Source organism: Pseudonaja textilis, chromosome 1, assembly GCF_049901715.1.
Source record: "Pseudonaja textilis isolate UNSWEBS1 chromosome 1, rPseTex1.2, whole genome shotgun sequence".
NCBI lineage: Eukaryota > Metazoa > Chordata > Lepidosauria > Squamata > Elapidae > Pseudonaja > Pseudonaja textilis.
In genome coordinates, this window is record NC_141990.1 from 145,291,923 (window position 1) to 145,312,091 (window position 20,169).

The window sequence follows — 20,169 nt, forward strand, 5'->3', positions numbered from 1 at the left end:
CTGTGGAAAAACTGTCAGGTGAGCCTAAGTTGTGAGAAAAGGAACAGCCTGAAACCATCCTGATACCCCATTGCCAATTTATAATTAGCCGTTTTTATTTTTAATTGTGCAATATTTATAAACTCCTCCACTAGGGCAACTCTGGGCAGGATTCCAACACTGAAGATCTTTTTTATTAGAAGGAGAGAACCAGTCGCTGGTGGATTTGTTTTTTAGTTCAGCAAAAAAAAAAAAAAAAAAGGCATTCAGGTGAATATCTTTTTATAACTTTTTAAAAAGCTCTTTTGAAAAAGGATACCAGTCTCCTACTTTGACCCTTCACACCCTTAAAGGGAGTAAACACTTTAATCCCACTTCTGGGAGCCAAAACTATTTGCGGAAGGCACAACTAGTAGCATCTCTTTCTCTTCTTTCATAGACAAATGCCAGTATAATAGACCTTTGTTGGCTGCTTCTCTGGCTTGAAACCGCCTGACCCAGCCTTTAGTCACTCACGTCCGAAGTCAAACTTCCCCTCACAGAAGAAAGCGGGCTTTAACCCGAACGCACCTGCAAACATCAACCTCTGTTTTGAGAACCTGGCACTTACAACCGCGTTTTGTTCCCGGGAGAAACCTCTGCGGAATTCCTTTCTCAGGCATTGTGGCATGTATTTCGCGCCGCGCAAATACATTATAGCCGTGCCTAGAACTACACGCGGACACCGTACTCGTCGGCACCCCGGATCGACCTCTCTTTCATCCCGCCAAACTGAGCGGGTGCTTGAGCAAGCCACGCCGGCTGGAGCCGGGAGCCTGAGAGATCGACGCCCCGCACCAACCACCACAGTCCCCGCGCCCGTCCCGGCATGTCTCGACTTTTGGCCGAAAAACGGGAGGGGAAACAAACCCCGTCTTCCTTTTTTAGAAACAAGCGTTGAATAACCCTCCTCCCCACTCGAAATATCCGCCGATATTGCCACTGTTCGCTGCAAAGAAATAGCGCCGCTTTCGTCCGCCGAACGGGGCTGTATGTGGAAAGAAAGAAGTTTTGGCATCACAAGTTAACCTCGGAAGCGGCGGCAATTTCTCCTTCCCTCCTCCCTTCCATTCCCTCTCCTCTCTAACTCCTCCCTCCCTCCCTCTAAATCCTTCCTTCCTTCCTTCCTTCCTTCCTTCCTTCCATCCATCCATCCTGCCTTCCTTCCTATCTCCTTCCTTCTCTTCCCTCTCCTCTCTAACTCCTTCCTTCCTTCCTCCCTCCCTCCAAATCCTTCCTTCCTATCTCCCTCCCTTCCCTCTCCTTTTTAAGTCCTTTCTTCCTTCCTCCCTCTAAATCCTTCCTTCCTTCCTCCTCCTCTCTCTCCTCTCTAACTCCTTCCTTCCTCTCTCCTCCCTCCCTTCCCTTCCCTTCCCTTCCCTTCCTCTCTAACTCCTTTCTCCCTCCCTCCCTCCTCCCTCTAAATCCTTCCTTCCTTCCTTCTTCTCTCCCTCTCCTCCTCTCTAACTCCTTCCTTCCTTCCTATCTCCCTCCCTTCCCTTCCCTTCCTCCCTCCTCTCCCTAACTCCTTTCTCCCTCCCTCCCTCTAAATCCTTCCTTCCTTCCTATCTCCCTTCTCTTCCCTCTCCTCTCTAACTCCTTCCTTTCTTCCTCCCACCCCTCCCTCTAAATACCCCCTCCCTCCCTCCCTCCTTCCTATCTCCCTCCCCTTCCCTTCCCTACCCTAACTACTTTCTCCCTCCCTCTAAATCCTTCCTTCCTTCCTTTCCTTCCTTCCTGTCTCCCTTCCCTTCCCTCTCCTCTCTAACTCCTCCCTCCCTCCCTCTAAATCCTTCCTTCCTCCCTCCCTCTAAATCCTTCCTTCCTTTCTTCCTCCCCTCTCCCTTTCCCTTCCTTCCTCCCCTCCTCATCCTCCCCTAATCCGGAAAAGTTGGAAGAAAAGAAAAGTAAAGGCTGGGCGGAGGAGGAGGGGAAGTTTCAAAGGGGGCGGCGTTCCCTTTAAAAAGCCGCCCGCCACGCCGCGCTCCCTCGCAGCACTCGCGACGGCTGGCTTCTTGGCTCCCGGTCTCACCCAGGCTTCCCGCCTGTGATTGGCGAGCGAGAGACCTCAGCAGAAGCGGAGCAAGCAAAAGCGCGGAGGGGGGGCGGGCGGTGAAGGACGTTCAGCGGCGGCGGCAGCAGCAGCAGCAGCAGCAGCACCTCGAGCCTCGCTCCGAGCGCCGGCGGAAGCGGAGCCGAAAGAGAAGCCTCATCTCTGCGCCCGGCCCGGGGTGCTGGGGTGAAGTTACAAGCCGCCGTACCAACGAACCGAGGAGAGGGGAGGCCAAGGAAGGAAGCGGAGGCTGGCCGAGTCCCCCCGAAGGCTGCTCTTTGCACCCGGGAAGGAAGGGGAAAAGTGCAAAGTTGACGAGGTAGCCCGGAATTCAACGTTTTGCTGCCGCCCCAGGGGAGCCGAAGTCCCCCATCCGTGAGAGAGAGAGAGAGAGAGAAGCGGGGACGGGGGTTTGGTCGGCCTTGAGTCGGGGCACAGCCTGACCTCCTTCGCCCCGGGAGACTCGCTTCCTCTTCCCCTTCCCCTCCCGGGAGTCTTCCCGGCTTCCCGATCTTCTCCTTGCCTCCTCGCGAGCAGACATGTTTTCCAGCCAGTCCGGGCCTGGGAGCCAGGCGCCGGCCTCGCCTCCACTTTCCCCACACTCTCCATCAAGGCGGCGCCCTGGGAGCCTGGAGTGATGCGGACGTCGGAAAAGGTCGCCGGGAGAAAGCAGCGAAGCGGGATCGCCGCGTGTCCCCCACTCCTCCACCTCCTCCTCCTCTTGATCGTGCCCGGGTTCAAGCGATCGAGCCCCGCCGGGATGTTTTCTCCTCCGAAAAGCCAGCTGGGATTGCGGCGGACGAGACACGACTAGAGCCAAGCGGAGAGCTCCCGTCCCCCACCCCCGTCTCCCCCACCCCGCCCCCCGCCCCCCACCACCAAGCCCCGTAGTTCGGACGGGACAGCGTCGCGTCTGAAGGCGGCTTTGCCTGAAATCAAAGGAGACCGCTTCGAAGGGGCCGGCGGAAGAAGTGGACTCCGCTGCCTCGGTCACTCCTTCTCCCTCCAACGTCCCGTGCGCCTCCTTCGCCCCGCGGTCGGGACGCCCGATCCTCTCCCGCTGTCGGACCAGAACGCCGGGCCGGGGAAGAGGGGGGGCGGCGGCGGCGGCGGCGGCGGGGAGAGAGAGGCCGGGCCGGAGAGCCGAGGGGATCGCGGGACGCCGCTCGCTCGGCCAGGCGACTTCGATGTGGAGGCTGGCTCGATGGACGTGCCCGAGTGCGTTGCTGCTGTTGCTGCTTAGGCGATCGGTGGCATCCTAAAAGGTAGGGGCGGCGGAGGGGGGGATCGCGGGAGACGGGACGCGGTTGAAGGCAGCACCTGCCAAGGCTCTTCCGAGGGTCCGGTCCGCCTCAGCTCCTTCCCTCTTTTTCCAGTGACGTCTGTGGCCCTTCCTTGTCCCCTCCCGCCGCTCCTCCAAACCTTCCCCGAAGAAAGAAAGAAAGGGGCCAGCTCTCCTTTTTATTTCAGGTGATTGTAGGACAGCACAGGTTCCTCTCCACTCTTCCATTATCTTGGTCTATGCCTCTGTTCCCCCAGTTCTTGATAAGCCACATCAAGGGGTGGTTTCTTCCTCTCTCTGCCTGAAGCAGCCACTTTAAAGCACCCCAAGAGTTGGGGGTGAGGGGTGGGGGTCATGGTAGAGGATGCCTTTGAGCAATGCCCTGCACAATGGATGCTCCCCAAGCAGCGGTCCAGCATCCTCTTTGAACAACTTTCCCCAGCCTAGTGCATGCCAGAAGTTGATCTACAACTTGCCTCCTTTGCCAACTATCTGGAGAGCGACCAGGAGTTGATAGAAGCCACTCTAAGTTATTGCCCTGTGCTTTCTTCCCAAGATGAGCTTTCCAGCAAATGTCTGGGTTGAGCCCACTTCCCCAGCACCAGGTGTGTGTGTGTGTGGGGGGGGGTTTCCTTTGTTTTCTTTACACATATCACCCCTTACCAATGATCCTGCCCATCCTCTTCATCAGATGCAGAAGGAGCGCTACTGTACCGTGGCAAATTGAAACCTTCCATTTCCTCTCAAATGTGCTTCCACTTGTGGATTGGGGTGTGCGTGCATGCGTGTGTGTGTGTGCGCGCGCGTGCTTGGTTTCCTCTGGGTTTGACACCAGGCCTTTTTCCTGCACATCTGAGTCTTGCCCTGTGCTTCCCTCTTCCTCCCTTTGCAAATCCTGTCCAATGAACTAATCCCTCTCGCTAGGCTGCAAATGGTTGCACCGGGATTAGTTACCTTGACTGAGTAAATACAAAGTGTTCAAACCCCTTCACTGGAGCTGAAGCAATTCATCTGTCTTTAAAACTGTATCGTAGATCGTAAAAATAACTCGTATAAACCCTTTGCTTTTTTAAGCAGAGTAAGTAACCCATTCACAAATGATGACTCACACAGATCCATTCAGTTTTCATTCACTGAATGAACCTAAGCACTCAACAATGTTACAGTAGACTAAATGCCATTACAGTCCAGAAGAGGGCGTGGAGAATGAAAAGAGTCATAGGGAAGAGACGAAGTTAGGTTGCCATGAAGACCTCACTAAATAATGGTTTACCTTTATCTCAAGAAGCAGAAGACACAGTAAGGATGAATATGCACCCTTAATTATCAAAACAGCGTCCCAATTATGCACACAGTTAGTTGCACATTTTAATGTACAGCTTATGCATTATGCATTCTTACTTTTAGGCTGGTTTATGCATGCTTAATTTTATGCTGTCTTTGCCACTTCAGCCTATAATCTGTATTTTAATCAGTAGGATCATGGTTTTCACTGGCATAAGTTGCCTATATCCAGTTCTTAGGGAATCAGCAAGTAGCTTTGCTGACTTCCCCTAAGAGTGATGGGAAGTTCCTCCTGCTAATTTTGTTTTACAACAGTTTAGAATCTTTCTCCATTAATAACGCTCAAGTTTACTTTAGTTACGAAGTGAGTTTCCCTTTTTATGGATTTTTCTCTTTAAATTCTACGCCTTGTTTTGCCTTCTGGTCTGTTGAGAAAGTAGCTTTTCCTTGGGTGGATCAAGCTACCGAGCCGCTTTCAGAGATAGCAGTCATACGTTATTGATTCCACCAAAGCCAGCAGCCCATCCAGGAGTGAGATTCAGCCAGTTCACACCACTTCAGGAGAACCGGTTGTTAACTTTCTGAGCAATTGGGTGAACTGGTTGTTGGAAGAAAATCTTTAGGGCAGAGAACCGGTTGTTAAATTATTTGAATCCCACCACTGAGTCCCATCGTATAGCCTCCCACTCCCAATCCTAAACCCGGGCACCTTTGAGTGGTTACCTGTTTCAGGAAGTTCTACTTCCTCAGCCCCAACATGTTATAAATATTTGGGGATTCCCCCCCCTCCCCCGTGTCCTAATCATTCCATGTCTCTTTAGTCTCAGAAGTGAACATCTGCTCTTGAGTAAGTTGGAAATCATGGTCTGGCTTTAGAAAACTCATTTTGCCAAATCTGGCAATTGGTTGGTTGCTCCCAAGACACACTGTGCCCGGGATTAACAGGGTGGGATCTTACTGCTAAGGCTAATGAGGGGCACCCCAATTTGTCATGAATGAAAGCAATGAATGAAAGTTTCTCGGGATAATGTTGCAGGATCCAATCTGGGTCGGTCACCCGGACCAGAGATTTAATCTTCTGACCTCCCGGATTCATGCTGGAGACCATCTTCACAGAACTCCTCTCTTCCCTGAAGATAGGTTCCCAGCACGAGTCTGGAAGCTCGGAAGACTCAACCTCTGGCCCTGGCGACCACCCAAGATTGGGCCCCGATTTGTGACCGCGGCCTTCGTCTCTCCCGCACCCCTCCAGCTTTCGACAGAGAGTTGAGTGGCACGTTGAGTGAGCCTTGGAAAGCCTCTGCTGTTAAACCTCAAATTCATCATATAGTTTAGGCAGAGAGTAGCCGCGGATGGGTGGGGAGGAGGAATGGAGATGTTTGGGACTATTTTCACCTCATGTGGCTTTTCCAGAGGAAGAAAGTTGAAGCTATTCTGAAGTCGAACAGAATATGGACTTACTAGAAGGACCTGTCTGTGGAATGTCACCTCTGTTTGGTCCTTCTGCGTGCTCCCCAAATACGGAGTAGATCATGTCCCCCTCCTTCCGTCGGAATCTAACTCCGTCTTTTGATTTTGTGCCTTGCCTATAGGTTGATGACCATGGTGGCCAGGACCTGCTGTCTACTAGTGCTGCTGCTTTATCACACACTGCTAGGGGGCTCTGCCAGCCTCATCCCCGAGGTGGGTGACCGGCGAAGGTTCAGTGCTGATTTGGGCCAGCCGGCTCCGCTGCAGCTTTCGGAAGAAATCCTGCGTGAATTTGAACTGCGTCTGCTCAATATGTTTGGGCTTAAGCGGCGGCCCACCCCGACCCAGAATGCTATTATCCCTTCCTATATGTTGGAGCTCTACCATCTGCACACGAGTCAGAAGCCAACTTCCATGGACTATAGTCTAGAGAAAGTGAGCAGCAGAGCCAATACTGTCAGGAGCTTTTATCACGAAGGTAAGGAAAACGAGTTATTTATCTGGCTCCCCAAACTTTGATAATCCGATCCAGTTCAAATTAAAATTGCTCTGACTTGAATATTTGCAACCTGGAGCTCTGGTTTGCTAAGGTATATTCTGGCAGCGTGGACACTTCTGATCTGTTGTTCGCTCACTTGCAGGGCAATACTTGCAATTTAAATAAGAGCTAGAGAGAGGGGGGGGAGAGGGAGGGAGGGAGGGAGGGAGAATATACACACACACATTTTCCTGATTGAGCATTGACCATCCTTGTGCCCTGCTATAATGGAATCAAACTGAATCTTTATTTTTTTTCTAGATTTAGACATGTTGAATTTGGCCAGTTTGAAAATGATCCATTTCAATGTAAAGCTTTTTTTAAAAAAAAAATCCATTTGCGCAAAAGAAACAAGAAATTATTAGAAAATGCAAGTAGGTGAAATGTAATTGTCCCTTTTGATATCACCTCCGATGAAACTTACTTCGTGTGTGGGTAGTACAGCTCTGCTTGAGCAGTTAATGAAATTAACTGGTATTCCAAAAGAGTGTTGGGGAATTTATAGCTTTCCAGATTGTGCTGAGTCACATTCCCACACTATAGGCTGGGACTTCTGGAAGTTGTAGTTCAGCAACAACTGTGGGGCCACTGCTTTCCGAAACGCCATCTGAAAACCAGTGCTAGAGCCTTAATAATGGGTTCATGGACATACCTCTTAGCTTTCTGTTTTCTGTATAACCTTCCAGTAGGAAACGCCAGCCTGAGTTGGTGTTGGACACTTTCAAGCATATAGACATCAATATGTTTAAATCAGCGTAGAGATAACTCTGGTTGCACCAGTTGTGCTCGGGCCCAAATTATGTGGCGAAAGTGGAATCTTATTGCCGCAGGGTTACAAAATTGCCTGTTGCCAATTTGAGTATCCTAAGTAGAAATCTTTGTAAAATATAATATCTGAACAGAGACGTGCTATATATCCTTCCCTACCATTCATAATAATAATCATCATTGTAGTTTGCTTGACAGTTAAAACCAGCATTCAGTTAGGTGTTCAAGAACTGACCTGTGGTGAATGCTTAAGCTGAGGCACCTGAAATTTCGGGATGATAGGAACTGCTGTCCCTTTTACAGACTAAATTCCTTGTTTTATCCTGCGTGTGGTAGGCTGGTATTGAGGGTGGTCAGTTTGCTTGCGCCGTGGTAGGAATTTCGATTTTGCTGAATTTTGCTCCAAGGGTGTATATAAATTAGTTGAGACAGCCTGGAGCAAAATTGGGGAGGAGTAGAAGGAAACCAGATTTTTCTCCCCTCTAAATGGCTAGACGTTTTTAGTAAAAATGAAAATTGTGTTTCATTAAACAGGTAGATAGCATAGTTTTCATACAAGTAATATACGGTAATTGTTATGGGCCTTTGCATGAATTTCCCTTTGAAATGATTTTATCTGATCCATAGTTGACAAAGAAGGTAGATTTCTTTTTATTTTCAAGCAGAGATTCTGTTCAAATTAGTTTCCACTGAAAACTGTTGGAGGCTAAGCAGTAAGAAAAGTCCTTCGAATATACAGTTGGCCGTAGGGTCACTTGGAAGGTTTTCTAATCCCTATCTAATCCCCGTGAGAGATCACTTTGACAATCAATTGTATTGTCTCCACTATGACTTTGTCTTCTGTTTAAATTTTGATTTAGTGTACCTAAGGGTAAGCCCTTTAGAAAACAAGATTGATAAGTTTTAGAGCAGCTGTCCCCGGATTTTATAGGCAACTAGGGCTTACTGAGATTAAAAGCCACAGGCAAATATACATTTACTAAAGGCAAAACAATTGTGAGTTAAGGCAATACTCTGCCTGTGCAGTCAGATAATTGGTAACAATGTCTTTTAGAACTAATCTGTTTTATTAAATTAAAGACACCTCGCCTGAAACGTTCTGCATATTGGGGTACATAAAACTTGAACAAACTTGTCCACAGCCCTAAGGTGTAAAATATCTTCATTTTACAAACAATTATTTCTTTTAGCTCCCTGCTCTGTTTATCTATCCAAACTTTCCTGTGTGGTCATACATCTCATTTCTCCTTTCTGTATGTGATTCTAGGCACAATGTATGCAATTTAGTCCAGATGCATATAAACAGCTATTTAATGCAATCTTCAAAGAATATAATCTAAGAAAAATATCGGATAGTAATAGCATGAGCAAAATATTAGTTATTTCCAATTTATAGCAAGGGTGGGGAAGGAAGTGGATCTAATTAAATTTACGGATCTTACAAAAACCACAGCAGTGGGCAAGGATTTCTAATAAACTTCTTAACCATGATAGCAACTCCCCACCACCATCTGACCTTAAAGGAGTGATGGGGTAACAAGGAACGTGGGGAGGGTTGATCTTAAGTTAGTTCTGGCACTCAAAGCTATTTTTTTAAATGGTAAGTGTATCTTCAAGATTTGTGGACAATCTTGGGGTTCTACATGAAACACAAGGTAGTTCCTGCAAGCCTGAAGTTTGCCCAACCCTAACCTGCAGGTTCCTTATTCACTTGATTTCATCCCACCCACACCTGTGCTAATGCAATACAGATACACCTGCAGAAGCTACTTATTTACTGTTTTCGGCAGCCATTACCAAATCAAAGACTATAAATGCACAGCTGTTCATTTGTACATTAGTGCCCTGGATTTACTATAAAAGTAAAGGAAAAAAAGCAGACTGAACAGGTTATAAAGCTAATATGGCCAACAACAAAAAAACCCTCACTCATACATATGTATTACAGGTTTAATTAAATTTCTGTACAAGGGGTGTGGCTATACTGATTATGCTAACTAATAGCAAGTCTTAATGCGGTAAGAGGTTAATGTTGTAATTTAACCTTGCACTGTGTTTACACTGCTTTGCGTATAAATATAAAACTAATTAATGGGAGAATGAATATTGCACCATCCACTTGTGCCAAATTGCATTTTAATGCACAGTTACACATCCACATGGTTCAGAGGGAAACTGATACATATTTCAGGCAGCAAATTTATCCACCTTTATCTGGGAATAAATCCATCTACGTAAATTCCATAGTATTTACTCCTGTGTGAGTGTATATACCTCATTTAATTACTACCACTCAACTAAGCCTTATTCCTGTGAATTTCATTATTTATCTTGAATTAAGCATGGGAAATCTGCTGACTTGGTTTTGAAATTTTCTAGTTCAAACGGACATTTCCAGCCTTTCCGAAGACATGGCTTTCCCCTTCTTTTCTTTTAGTTACGTGTATAGATGTCTAACTAAACCGTGCGGTTCATTGGCGTTCCTGCTAAAGCTCTCAGCTAAAAACTGTCTTGGATTGGCTTTTAATACTTAGTAACATCTGAAGGATTTTGTACCCCAGCCTTACTCTGGAGGGCCCCCCCGGGAGCGAGACTTTGCATTTGAAAAGTGGATTCGAATCTTCCACAGAGTTAATTGTCTTCTGCTGCCTATGTAAGATAGCAATTGTCCTTGGAGAACCCTGGTTTAGAAATGCACTCACTGCCCAGTGATTTTTGGAAGTCCATTCGTGACAGGTTTAGTTCACACAACCTCTCGGAATGGCTGATAGAAAGGTGGGAAAATGAAAGAGAAATACAATATAAACGTGCTTTAACAGCAACGTAGAAAGCCGTGTTTCTAAAGAGGGAAGGCAGAATAAAATAGTAAAGATCTAATTAAGGCAGGACAACCTAGGAAAAAGAAAAAGGATGCGACAAAATAGTTTCTGATATGCTTCTGTGGTATTGGAATACATACAGGTAGTCCTTGACTTATGACCACAAGTGAGCCCATAATTTCTGTTGTGAAAAGTGAGACATTAGTTAAGTGAATTTTTCCCCCTTTCACAACCTTTCTTGCCCCAGTTGACAAGCAAATCACTGCAGTTGTTACGTTAGTGACATGGTTGTTAAGTGGGTCCGGCTTCCCCATAGACTTCACTGGTCAGAAGCTCACCAAAGGGGATCACATGACCCCTGGATGCTGTAAACACCATAAATATGAGTCGGTTGCCAAGCAACTGAATTTTGATCACGTGACCTTGGGGATGTTGCAATGGTTGTAGGTGTGAAAAACAATCACAAGTCATTTATTTCAGTGCCGTTGTAACTTCAAACAGTCATTAAATAAACAGTTGTAAGTTAAGGACTACCCGTACTATTATTGGGAGGCTATTTTCTGGAATATCCTTCCCGTTTATGTTTCTAGGTCAGGTTAGGAGAAATAACCAGAGATGTGGCTCTATGAAACCTTTTATGCATGCACCTATGAAGATAAACACGTATATCAGGGGTCCCCAAACTTGGCAACTTTAAGACTTGTGGACTTCAACTCCCGGAATTCTGGGAGTTGAAGTCCACAAGTCTTAAAGTTGCCAAGTTTGGAAACCTCTGATGTATACGATGCTGTCTGCTCTTTAGAGAAAATCTAGACGTGGCTTCCTGCTCAACTGATGACGGTGGGTGGCAAAAGCTGTCGTGCCCTTGATCTGAATAGCCCCAATGATCTGTCCTTATGAGGAAATTTGGCTTCATTACCCTCCAATGTGGCAACCGGGGATCTCCTTCCACCCAGTCACATGCATCCACAATGAAGGATTGCCAACCGTCATCAACGTTCTGAGAAACGGCTGTCCTACAGCCGCCACGAAGGATCTTGGAGAGTCAATTTCTGCAGGATTGGCATTTTACTTTAAACGAAGAGCATCCTCGTTGCATTCAGCAGTGGCAAACCTCTCTGCATTGTTTCATTAGTTGGGGCAGACTCTCAGGGTATGAGATAAAACTTCAGTGGGGTGGGAAAATGCAGCATCAGACAGCACAATCCTATACAAATCGAGTGAAAAGTAAGCGCCGTAGAGCTTGGAGGATTTTGCATAGTTTACAATCCTCTAAATTCTTGAATTGTAGGTGGAAAGGGAACAGTAATTACACAGAACCAAAGTTAGGTTAGTGTATATTTTTTTTTAATAAAACGTTTTCACAGTCATTTATAGGACATTTAGATATACAGGAAAATAAGTTGCCCTGAGCACATATAGTAAGCTCACATTGACAACATACATAGGATGGAATTTTGGGGGACTTATAAGACAAAATAATAGGCTGTGAAGGTAACCCAGAGATTACAAGAGCATAGAAGGAGAGAGATAAACAGCAGATGTCTGTGGCCTGTTGTTCTGGTGACCCCTCCCTAGCCACTAGGTAAGAGCTGTTGCTCTGACGTGGCCAGGGTGGAAATGGGGAAGTAGAAGGAAGAGAAAGGAGTGAAGACTTAAGAATGAAAACCGGGGCAAAAAACTCCCCAGTTCTGCATGGCCAGACTTTGAGAAGGTTCTAATGGGGAATGTGGAAAATGTGCTTTCTATAAAAATTGGGAGGTCAAGCAGAGGTGGGTATTCAGCAGGTTCTGACCAGTTCTGGAGAACTGGCAGCGGAAATTTTGAGTAGTTGGGAGAACTGGCAAATACCACCGCTCACTGGCCCCTGCCCCCATCTATTCTCTGCCTCCCGAGTCCCAGCTGATCAACTGGGTTTTCTTTTGTTGCTCTGCACAGGAGAGCGGAGCTGGAAAGCAGGTTAGTGGGGTGGGGAGGGAATGGGGATTTTGCAGTATCCTTCCACTGCCACGTCCACCAAGCCATGCCCACAGAATCAGTAGTAAAAAATTTTTGAATCCCACCACTGAGGTCAAGGTTATTTGTTAAAAGGCAGGATGAGGAAACCCCAGGATTTCTGGGCAATGAGGTTTTAGGAGGTAAAGCTCGAAGATTTGAGGTGGGTGAAATCCACAGTCTAAAGCTCCTTTCAGAGGGTTGGCAACTTTAAAAGTGCCTACAGGAAAGTAAACCTACCTAGCTTGGAAAGACTTAATTTCTTGAGGCAGAACTCCAAAGTCCTATAGTAGATTCTGCTTTGGAAATACATCTTTATATTACCATTCAGACATTAGCAAGTCCGCCTTTAATCCACCTGCACCTTCTACCTCTCATGATCCCTCCTGAAACAAGTGTTTCATCCTGTGATGCAGAAAGTCAAGAGCTTTTAAATATTGCAATATGTACCAGCAGGCACGGGGCATTGATACAAAGGGTATAGTGATCAACAAACTAAGAATCAACAGCAGACTTCAAACTAACTAAAACAACTAAAGTAAGCTGGAAAACATGTGCCGCTTGTCCCTGCTTATCTTTTCTGCCATGTAAATGCATGTTTCTTTTGAAATGGCATTGCATGGCCCCAAGCTGTGATTCTTTCAGGCATTGGAGAAGGAGGAATTTTTGAACGATGGCCACCTTGCCATAGCTACATTAGTAACACTAACGTTTATTTCGTCTAAAATCTAAAAACAAAAATGTAAAGGATTGGCATAATAATAGAGCTATCTAAATCAGAGGTCTCCAAACTTGGCAACTTTAAGACTTCTGCACTTCAACTCCCAGAATTCTCCAGCCAGCTATGCTATGCTGGCTGGAGAATTCTGCGAGTTGGAAGTCCACAAGTCTTAAAATTGCCAAGTTTTGGGGACCCCTGATTTAAATCATGAGTGTCCAATCTTTTGGCTTGTCTGGGCCGCAGTGAGTGGAATTGTCTTGGGCCAGATATAAAATATATAATATAGTTAATGTATATAAAACACATAATGCTAAAAGTTTATGATCCTATGGGGCCACCTTACTAGCTGTCCAGGTGGCATGTGGCCCCTGGCTTGTAGGTTGGACATGCCTGATCCAAATAGTATATTTTATGCAGAGGCTCACAAAAAAACAACAACAACAGTATACTGCATTCAACCACACAAGTTGACCTCACTTAATATCTTGTCCCAAGTGAGTGGAGAAGGAGCCAAGTTTTTAAGGCATTCCTAAAGGCTAACAAGATCAAGGCCATCCATATCTCTGGAGATATATTGCTTCTGAGAAAGCATATCACCTGAGCTCCATTAGATGATCCAGCTTTACAGAAGGGAACTAGTGCATTCCATTCTGCTGGGTCTGATGAGAGACAAACAGAAACAATTGAGATAAGCAGTCGTGCAAAACCATGTGCCTTTGCCTTGTAGGGTTTCAAAGATGACAACTAGCATCTTGAATTGTACCCAGAAGCCTACTGAGAAACAATGCATTTCATGGAGTGGAGGTATTACATGAGCATATATCACAAGGGGCCCAGATTGTGACATTCTATTGTTGCTGAGAATTCCAAATGAATTCCTTGGGATAAAGAATTGGCGCTAGGCAGGGGTGGGTTTCTACCGGTTCTGTCCACCTCTGTAGAACCGGTAGCTCTGAAGAGCAGTGGACATAGAACCGGTTCTATGTCTGCTGATGTTTTTGCCCACCCGCCCACCTGGGATCTTACCTGACCTTTATTTCCTGATTTTTTCAACTTCAGCTGCCGAACGAGGCTCAGCTGCAGTTAAAAAAACAAGAAAAGAGGGCTGTTTCAAAGGCTGCTTCTCTGCAGCAGCTTGCTAATGACGATTTATAGGCTCACGGCTCACAGCGGGCAGGGAAGCTCGTAAATCCCGAACCGGTAGTTAACCCTGTAGTATTCCACCCCTGGCGCTATGCCTAGCTGAGCCATAGCTATAACATTTATGCCTCTGTTATTTAAAAAAGTGCCAGACCCAAGCTTAATTGTCCTTAGAGTCAACCTGCTGAAGTCCATGATACTTTGGCTAATCTTAAATAACTTAAATCCCATTACGTTCAGTACAGTAGGTCTGTTTGAAGCAAAACTGTTCACCTAGCCCAGTGTGTTTTGGTTTTGCTGTTGTATAATTCCTTGATTGGCCTGGGCATACTTGCTTCCAGCCTAAACTAGAGATGTTGAGGGGAATGATAATTATGGAATTAGTATTTATGGAAACACTAATGATCTCTGCCTTTAAAAAAATCTCATGTTCAGAATTTCAGTGAAAGAAATCAATTGGAAGTTTAATGTTTTAATGCTGGTTAGGTTAAAGATCAGGTAAAGGTTAAACGATTGTACAGCAATTCATTTTTTTGAGTTGAAATTTTAAAGTAAGTAAAATCTACTCTATAAAATATTTAAGCATGCTTTATTCAGTTTCAAACCCAACCTTTGATTTCATCTCCCACGTGAGTTCTGTTTTCCTTTCTATATATGAATACGGCTATCTAACCTATGTCTGTTTCTCTTCTTCGTGCCCTCTTTTTCTTGGCACTCCATCTTTTTAGTTTACTCCCCCTTAAAAAAAAAAAAAAAAACCACAAGAAAATATGGTTTAGGTTTTAGGCTTGCTTTGTTTCACTTGTATTTGAGATTTAGATTCCAGCCAGCACAGCCAAACTAACAAGTCAGATGACCTGAATTCAGATTTTTGTTTATCTATGAAAATACGGATGAGGAATATATTGAGACGATAGATAAGACTTCTGTTCCACTTGCTTGAAATTATAAGAGCCGCCCTCCCAAATCATTTGGAAAGACCTGGGTTGGAGTACACAGGAGGAAATGGCACATTGTACACATTGGGAGTCAAAAACTTTCTCAAAACAATTGCACGGTACTCCTAAAGGCTTTTTAACCACTGAAGCATGAAGTCCTATGTGCCCCCCAGCTCACAGTCAAAAGTAAGCAAATAGTAGACGGGCAGCCACATGGCTTGATAGACTTGCCTGGCTTGGTAAACACCGGATGCATCTGTTGCAATGAACGTTCACAACGCTTTCCTTGGACCTTTGCGTGGGTTTAGTGGACAGAAGGGTTTGGTCACTGTAGGTTTTCCCCCAAGTGAATGCCTAAATTCATCCAAACACTTTTCATTCAGGGCCCTCTTGAGTCAAATCACTGGGTGTGCTTTGCAAAGTTGCCTGTAATTAAGATAACATCTTTTTTGGATGGTAAGGTTTGTAAATTATGAAACTTGTAGCATAATGCTTTTGGAACCGTTTGGGGGAGACTGACATGAAAGCTGCAGCTGGGTGGTTTTTTGTTTTTTTTTAAAGAAATCTCAGAAATGCAATCCCTTTGCTTGATCCTTAGTCACTTTTTAATTACTCTCACAGGGCCCCTGCTAACCACCGTGTTAGAAAAAAAAAAATCTTTAATGCCCTTGAATTCCAGAGCAATGCCTCACATTTCTTTCCCCTTATTACGACCACCTGGAATTCAGAATGCAATCCGTTGGGATTGAAAGGCAGGACAGCAACCAGAGCCAATATGAAGCTTCATGAAAGTGATAAGTAGAAAGACAAGGGGCAGATTCTGGGCCTAACTGTGCATTGGTTTATGCAAAGGTGATTTGAACGTTTCCGTTCAGCAACTCAGGCATTCTGCTGCAGGGTTTAAATTGCTGATTGCCCTTTTGCTTTTCTCCTCCTTCAATCAGAAACCCTGGAAGAGCTTCCAGAAAGAAGCGGGAAGACATCTCGGCGTTTCTTCTTTAACTTAACATCTATCCCTGACGGGGAGATGATCACTTCAGCTGAACTTCAGATTTTTCGGGAGCACATCCTAGATGCCGCTGAACACGACGGCAGTTCTCATCACCGAATTAATATTTATGAAATCCTCAAACCAGAACGAGAGACTACCAAGGAGCCTGTCATAAGCCTCCTGGACACCCGCTTGGTTCATCACAACGCCAGCAAATGGGAAACATTTGATGTCACGCCAGCTGTAATGAGATGGATTGCGCTTGGGCAACCTAACCTTGGCTTTGTGGCAGAAGTGGTACATTTGAACAATGCCAGCAACCTCTCCAAGAGACATGTCAGGATCAGCAGGTCATTGCATCAAGATGATGCTAGCTGGTCTCGGATTAGACCCTTACTGGTCACTTTTGGGCATGACGGCATGGGCCACCCGCTCCATAAGAGAGAGAAGCGTCAGGCCAAACATAAACAACACCGCAGGCGCCATAAATCCAACTGTAGAAGGCATCCTTTATATGTGGATTTCAATGATGTAGGGTGGAATGACTGGATCGTGGCCCCTCCAGGTTACAGTGCCTTCTATTGCCATGGAGAGTGTCCCTTCCCACTGGCAGATCATCTGAATTCCACCAACCATGCCATTGTTCAGACGCTGGTCAATTCTGTGAACTCCAAAATTCCCAAAGCTTGCTGCGTGCCGACAGAACTAAGTCCCATTTCGATGCTGTATCTTGACGAGAATGAAAAGGTGGTACTAAAGAACTATCAGGACATGGTTGTGGAAGGATGTGGGTGCCGCTGAGGCAGCAGCAGCTGCAGCAAAATTAAAGAGACAAATGGAACAGAAAAAAAAAAAATACACACACACACAACTTGACACTTTAATATTTCCCAATGAAGACCTTATTTATGTTATGATATGGAGAATTAAACACATCTATTTTGAAAATCTATTTATGTCTACAGAAAAAAAAGCGAGGAAAGATATTTTAATCAGAGAGTTATTCCTTTTAAAGATTTTAAAACATATTTTAGTTGTACATTTTATATGGGTTTAACCCTTCCCCCACCCTTCCCACAGCACATGAAGTATAAAGGTCAGATTCTTATTTTGTATTTATTTACTATTATAACCACTTTTTAGAAGAATAGCTAATTTGTATTTATATGTGTAATCCAAAACCAGCAGCAGCAGAAAAAAAAAAACACAATATATAGGGTTTTTTTTGTACATAATTTAAAGTGAATGGTAGCTGTTTTCAGTTGTTGTGTATTTAAGTTGAAATGCAGAAGGGCTGTTATGGCAAAGTTGCATATATCCCATTTTGCTTTTTTGCAGTTCTACTGTTAAGGTCACAAGTGTAAACCCAATGAAAAAGGGCTAATCCATCCTGCTGACTCAAGATTATATTGTACAATTCTCAGGAATGCTGCAGGGTGGGCTGTCCATGCCGTGAGAAACTACCATGCTCTCATAGAACCAGGCTTTGCCCAGCAAAGGACAACTGTCCCTGCACGAAGCCCCAGCAGGGCTGCTAGGAAACATCTCTGTCCCTTCGCTTCTTCTCAGCACCTACCGAAAAGCAAGATGTTGATGCTGTTCCTCCTCTTTTGGAATCCATTGTCCTGGCCAAATACTTAATAAAAGACCAGATTTCCTCTGTTTTCTAAAGCTTCTTCCTATTTGCCTTTCCTAAGATGGAGTGTTTTGTTATAGAGCCTCAGAGGGCTGGAACAGGGGAGGGAAACCAAGCTTATTGTTCCTACTTGGGAAGCAAAAGGTGTGTAACGCAGCACGGTATCTCAGTGAGGAGAAGCCACATCCACAGGGGGACACACTGGTACTGAAACATAATGTTCATAAATCTCTTGAAAGAGAGATGAAGGTTCCCTTAGATCACTGATGGTGAACCTTTTTGTTGTGGTGTGCCAAAAGCGCACACAGGCGCGATAGACGGAAATACCGGAAGTGCTGAAGCCGGCCCATTTCTTGGCCTCCAAGGGCTGCAGAGGCTTCCCTCGAACCCCCAGGAAGCCAAAAAAAGGCCTCAGACGGGCTGAAAATCAGCTGGGAGTTGCGCGCATGCACAATGCAGGTACATTTGGCTGGGTCTTGCGTGCCCGCACAAATGGCTCCGTGTGCCACCTGTGGCAGACATGCCATGGGTTTGCCATCACGCCCTTAGATCTTTCCCCACTTTCAGTATAGATTGGTCTGCATGTTACATTCACATCCCACTGCAGTCCAGTTAAGGACTTTTAATGGTTTGCAAATATATAACATAATAACAGAGTTGGAAGGGACCTTGGAGGTCTTCTAGTCCAACTCCCCACTCAGGCAGGAAACCCTATACTATTTCAAAAAAATGGTTGTCCAATCTCTTCTTAAAAACTTTCAGCGTTAGAGCATTCACAATTTCTGAGGCAAGTTGTTCTGCTGGTTAATTGTTCTGTCAGGAATTTTCTCCGTTCTAGGTTGCTTTTCTTCTTGATTAGTTTCCATCCATTGCTTCTTGTCCTGCCTTCAGAAATTTTGGAGACTAGGTTGACAAACACCCCCCGCTTTCTTGGTGGCAACCTCTTAGATATTGGAACACTGCTGTCATGTCACTCACAGTACATTTCAAATGTCCATGATAAAAAAAAACACACACTAAAAACTGTGGACACTAGCCCAAGTCAATTGGTGATCGATCTCAGCAGTTTCATTTAGCTATTAAATGGAGGGGCGGGGGGGCAGAGTACACCTTCATGTAGCCCACACAGAAGCTGTTACAGTGTGGATTGCTGCTAGTACCACCAACTGAAACTGGCTTCTGAGGAAAGTGCAGGCCCAGGGCTCTCTAGGGCCCCTAACCTGCACAGACAGTCCGTAATTGATGGTATCAAAGGCCAGGATGGATGTACTTTTGTCCAGGTCACTGGAATGGTCATCCTTTGGTGTAATTGTCATCTCTGTTCCTTGTTTGGGTCCGAACCCTGATGGGAAACAATCCAGATTATTGCTTTCCTGTCTTGTCTTAACAAACTTTTCTAAAAAGGCTGATTTGGAAACTGGGTGGTAGTTAACTAATCTCACTGGATCCTTGTGGGCCCCTTGAGGACTGGGGGCAGAAGCATCTCAGCCTCCTTCAAGTTTGCCAGATAACACACACACACATACAGACACACAGACACACACAGACACACACTTCTTCAATGAGACATTGATCACTTTGCAGATACAGGTAACTCTTCCCTGGCCATCCATAGGAACTCAGAAGAGCTAGGATTCAGCCTATGGGAGGCGGAGAATGTGCTGGAAAACATCCTATCCATTTCCTCAGATGGGACAGGCCCCAGAGACGTTCCAGGTAACCTGACAATACAGCATCCCAGTCTTCTTCCTGGACAATGGCCATGCAGAATCAACAAGGAGAGCAACTCTTAAGTGATTTGGTCAGCAAAATGTTGGGCTATCAGTCACAGCAGATAGGCAAGTGCTGTTGATAAATCCTAAAAGCGAATATACCATCCACAACAAGGCTCCTGGATGACAAGTTGCAAATATAATAGAAGAAGCGGGATAAAGTTCCTTTATCACCACAGCTCAGGACCAAATATCAGAAAACAGATATTTGGATATTTGCTCATAAACATATTCTCAATGATATTTCAGTCTGGCCTTCTCCAAACTCAATTTTAGTTGCATTCGAATCATATTGTCTCATGCAGAAGGAAACAGCCATTTTAAATGTATTTACACATTTCCTTCGTTAATAGCCTTCCTTACTTATACAGAGGTTGACAGTATTCATGGTTATTCTTTTATTCTCACAACCTGACAAAGTAGGTAAGACGAGATGCTCCTGATCAAGCTCCCTGATTGAGTAGGAATTTCTCAATTTTTATTTATATTTTGTTAAAACCTGGGTTGACTTAATATAAAATATTGTGACAAAAATTGCAAATCCAGCTTGCAAAACATAAGACAGAGATAAGATTTATGCGGTGCATTTCTATTGCAGTATATGTAGTGTCCATAGTTTTTCTTACAAAAATTCAGCTGGCTGTGCTCCTGAGTGCAATATTGGCAACATTAATAGCTTTGCTTTGAATTTGCCATATTTTTGCCTATCCTGAGCCTATCAATGATGTCACCTTATATCAGGAA

The 20,169-nt window shown here is 45.1% G+C and overlaps 1 protein-coding gene across 1 annotated transcript; it reads left to right on the forward strand.

Annotated features, from left to right (window-relative positions):
* The first annotated feature begins 1,760 nt into the window (after window positions 1–1,760).
* On the forward strand, window positions 1,761–17,682 carry BMP2 (bone morphogenetic protein 2). Its single transcript, XM_087918887.1, has 3 exons — window positions 1,761–3,336; window positions 6,230–6,585; window positions 15,971–17,682. Exons 2-3 carry the CDS (start codon window positions 6,234–6,236, stop codon window positions 16,816–16,818), a joined length of 1,200 nt encoding a protein of 399 aa, XP_087775013.1. The 5' UTR covers window positions 1,761–3,336; window positions 6,230–6,233; the 3' UTR covers window positions 16,819–17,682.
* Window positions 17,683–20,169: the final 2,487 nt, after the last annotated feature.

Excerpts from the sequence above, each read along its gene's own strand:
- BMP2 (XM_087918887.1), top strand. The coding sequence starts at position 6,234 with ATGACCATGGTGGCCAGGACCTGCTGTCTACTAGTGCTGCTGCTTTAT. Across the intron at positions 6,586-15,970 it reads CAGGAGCTTTTATCACGAAG|AAACCCTGGAAGAGCTTCCA; the intron begins GTAAGGAAAACG and ends TCCTTCAATCAG.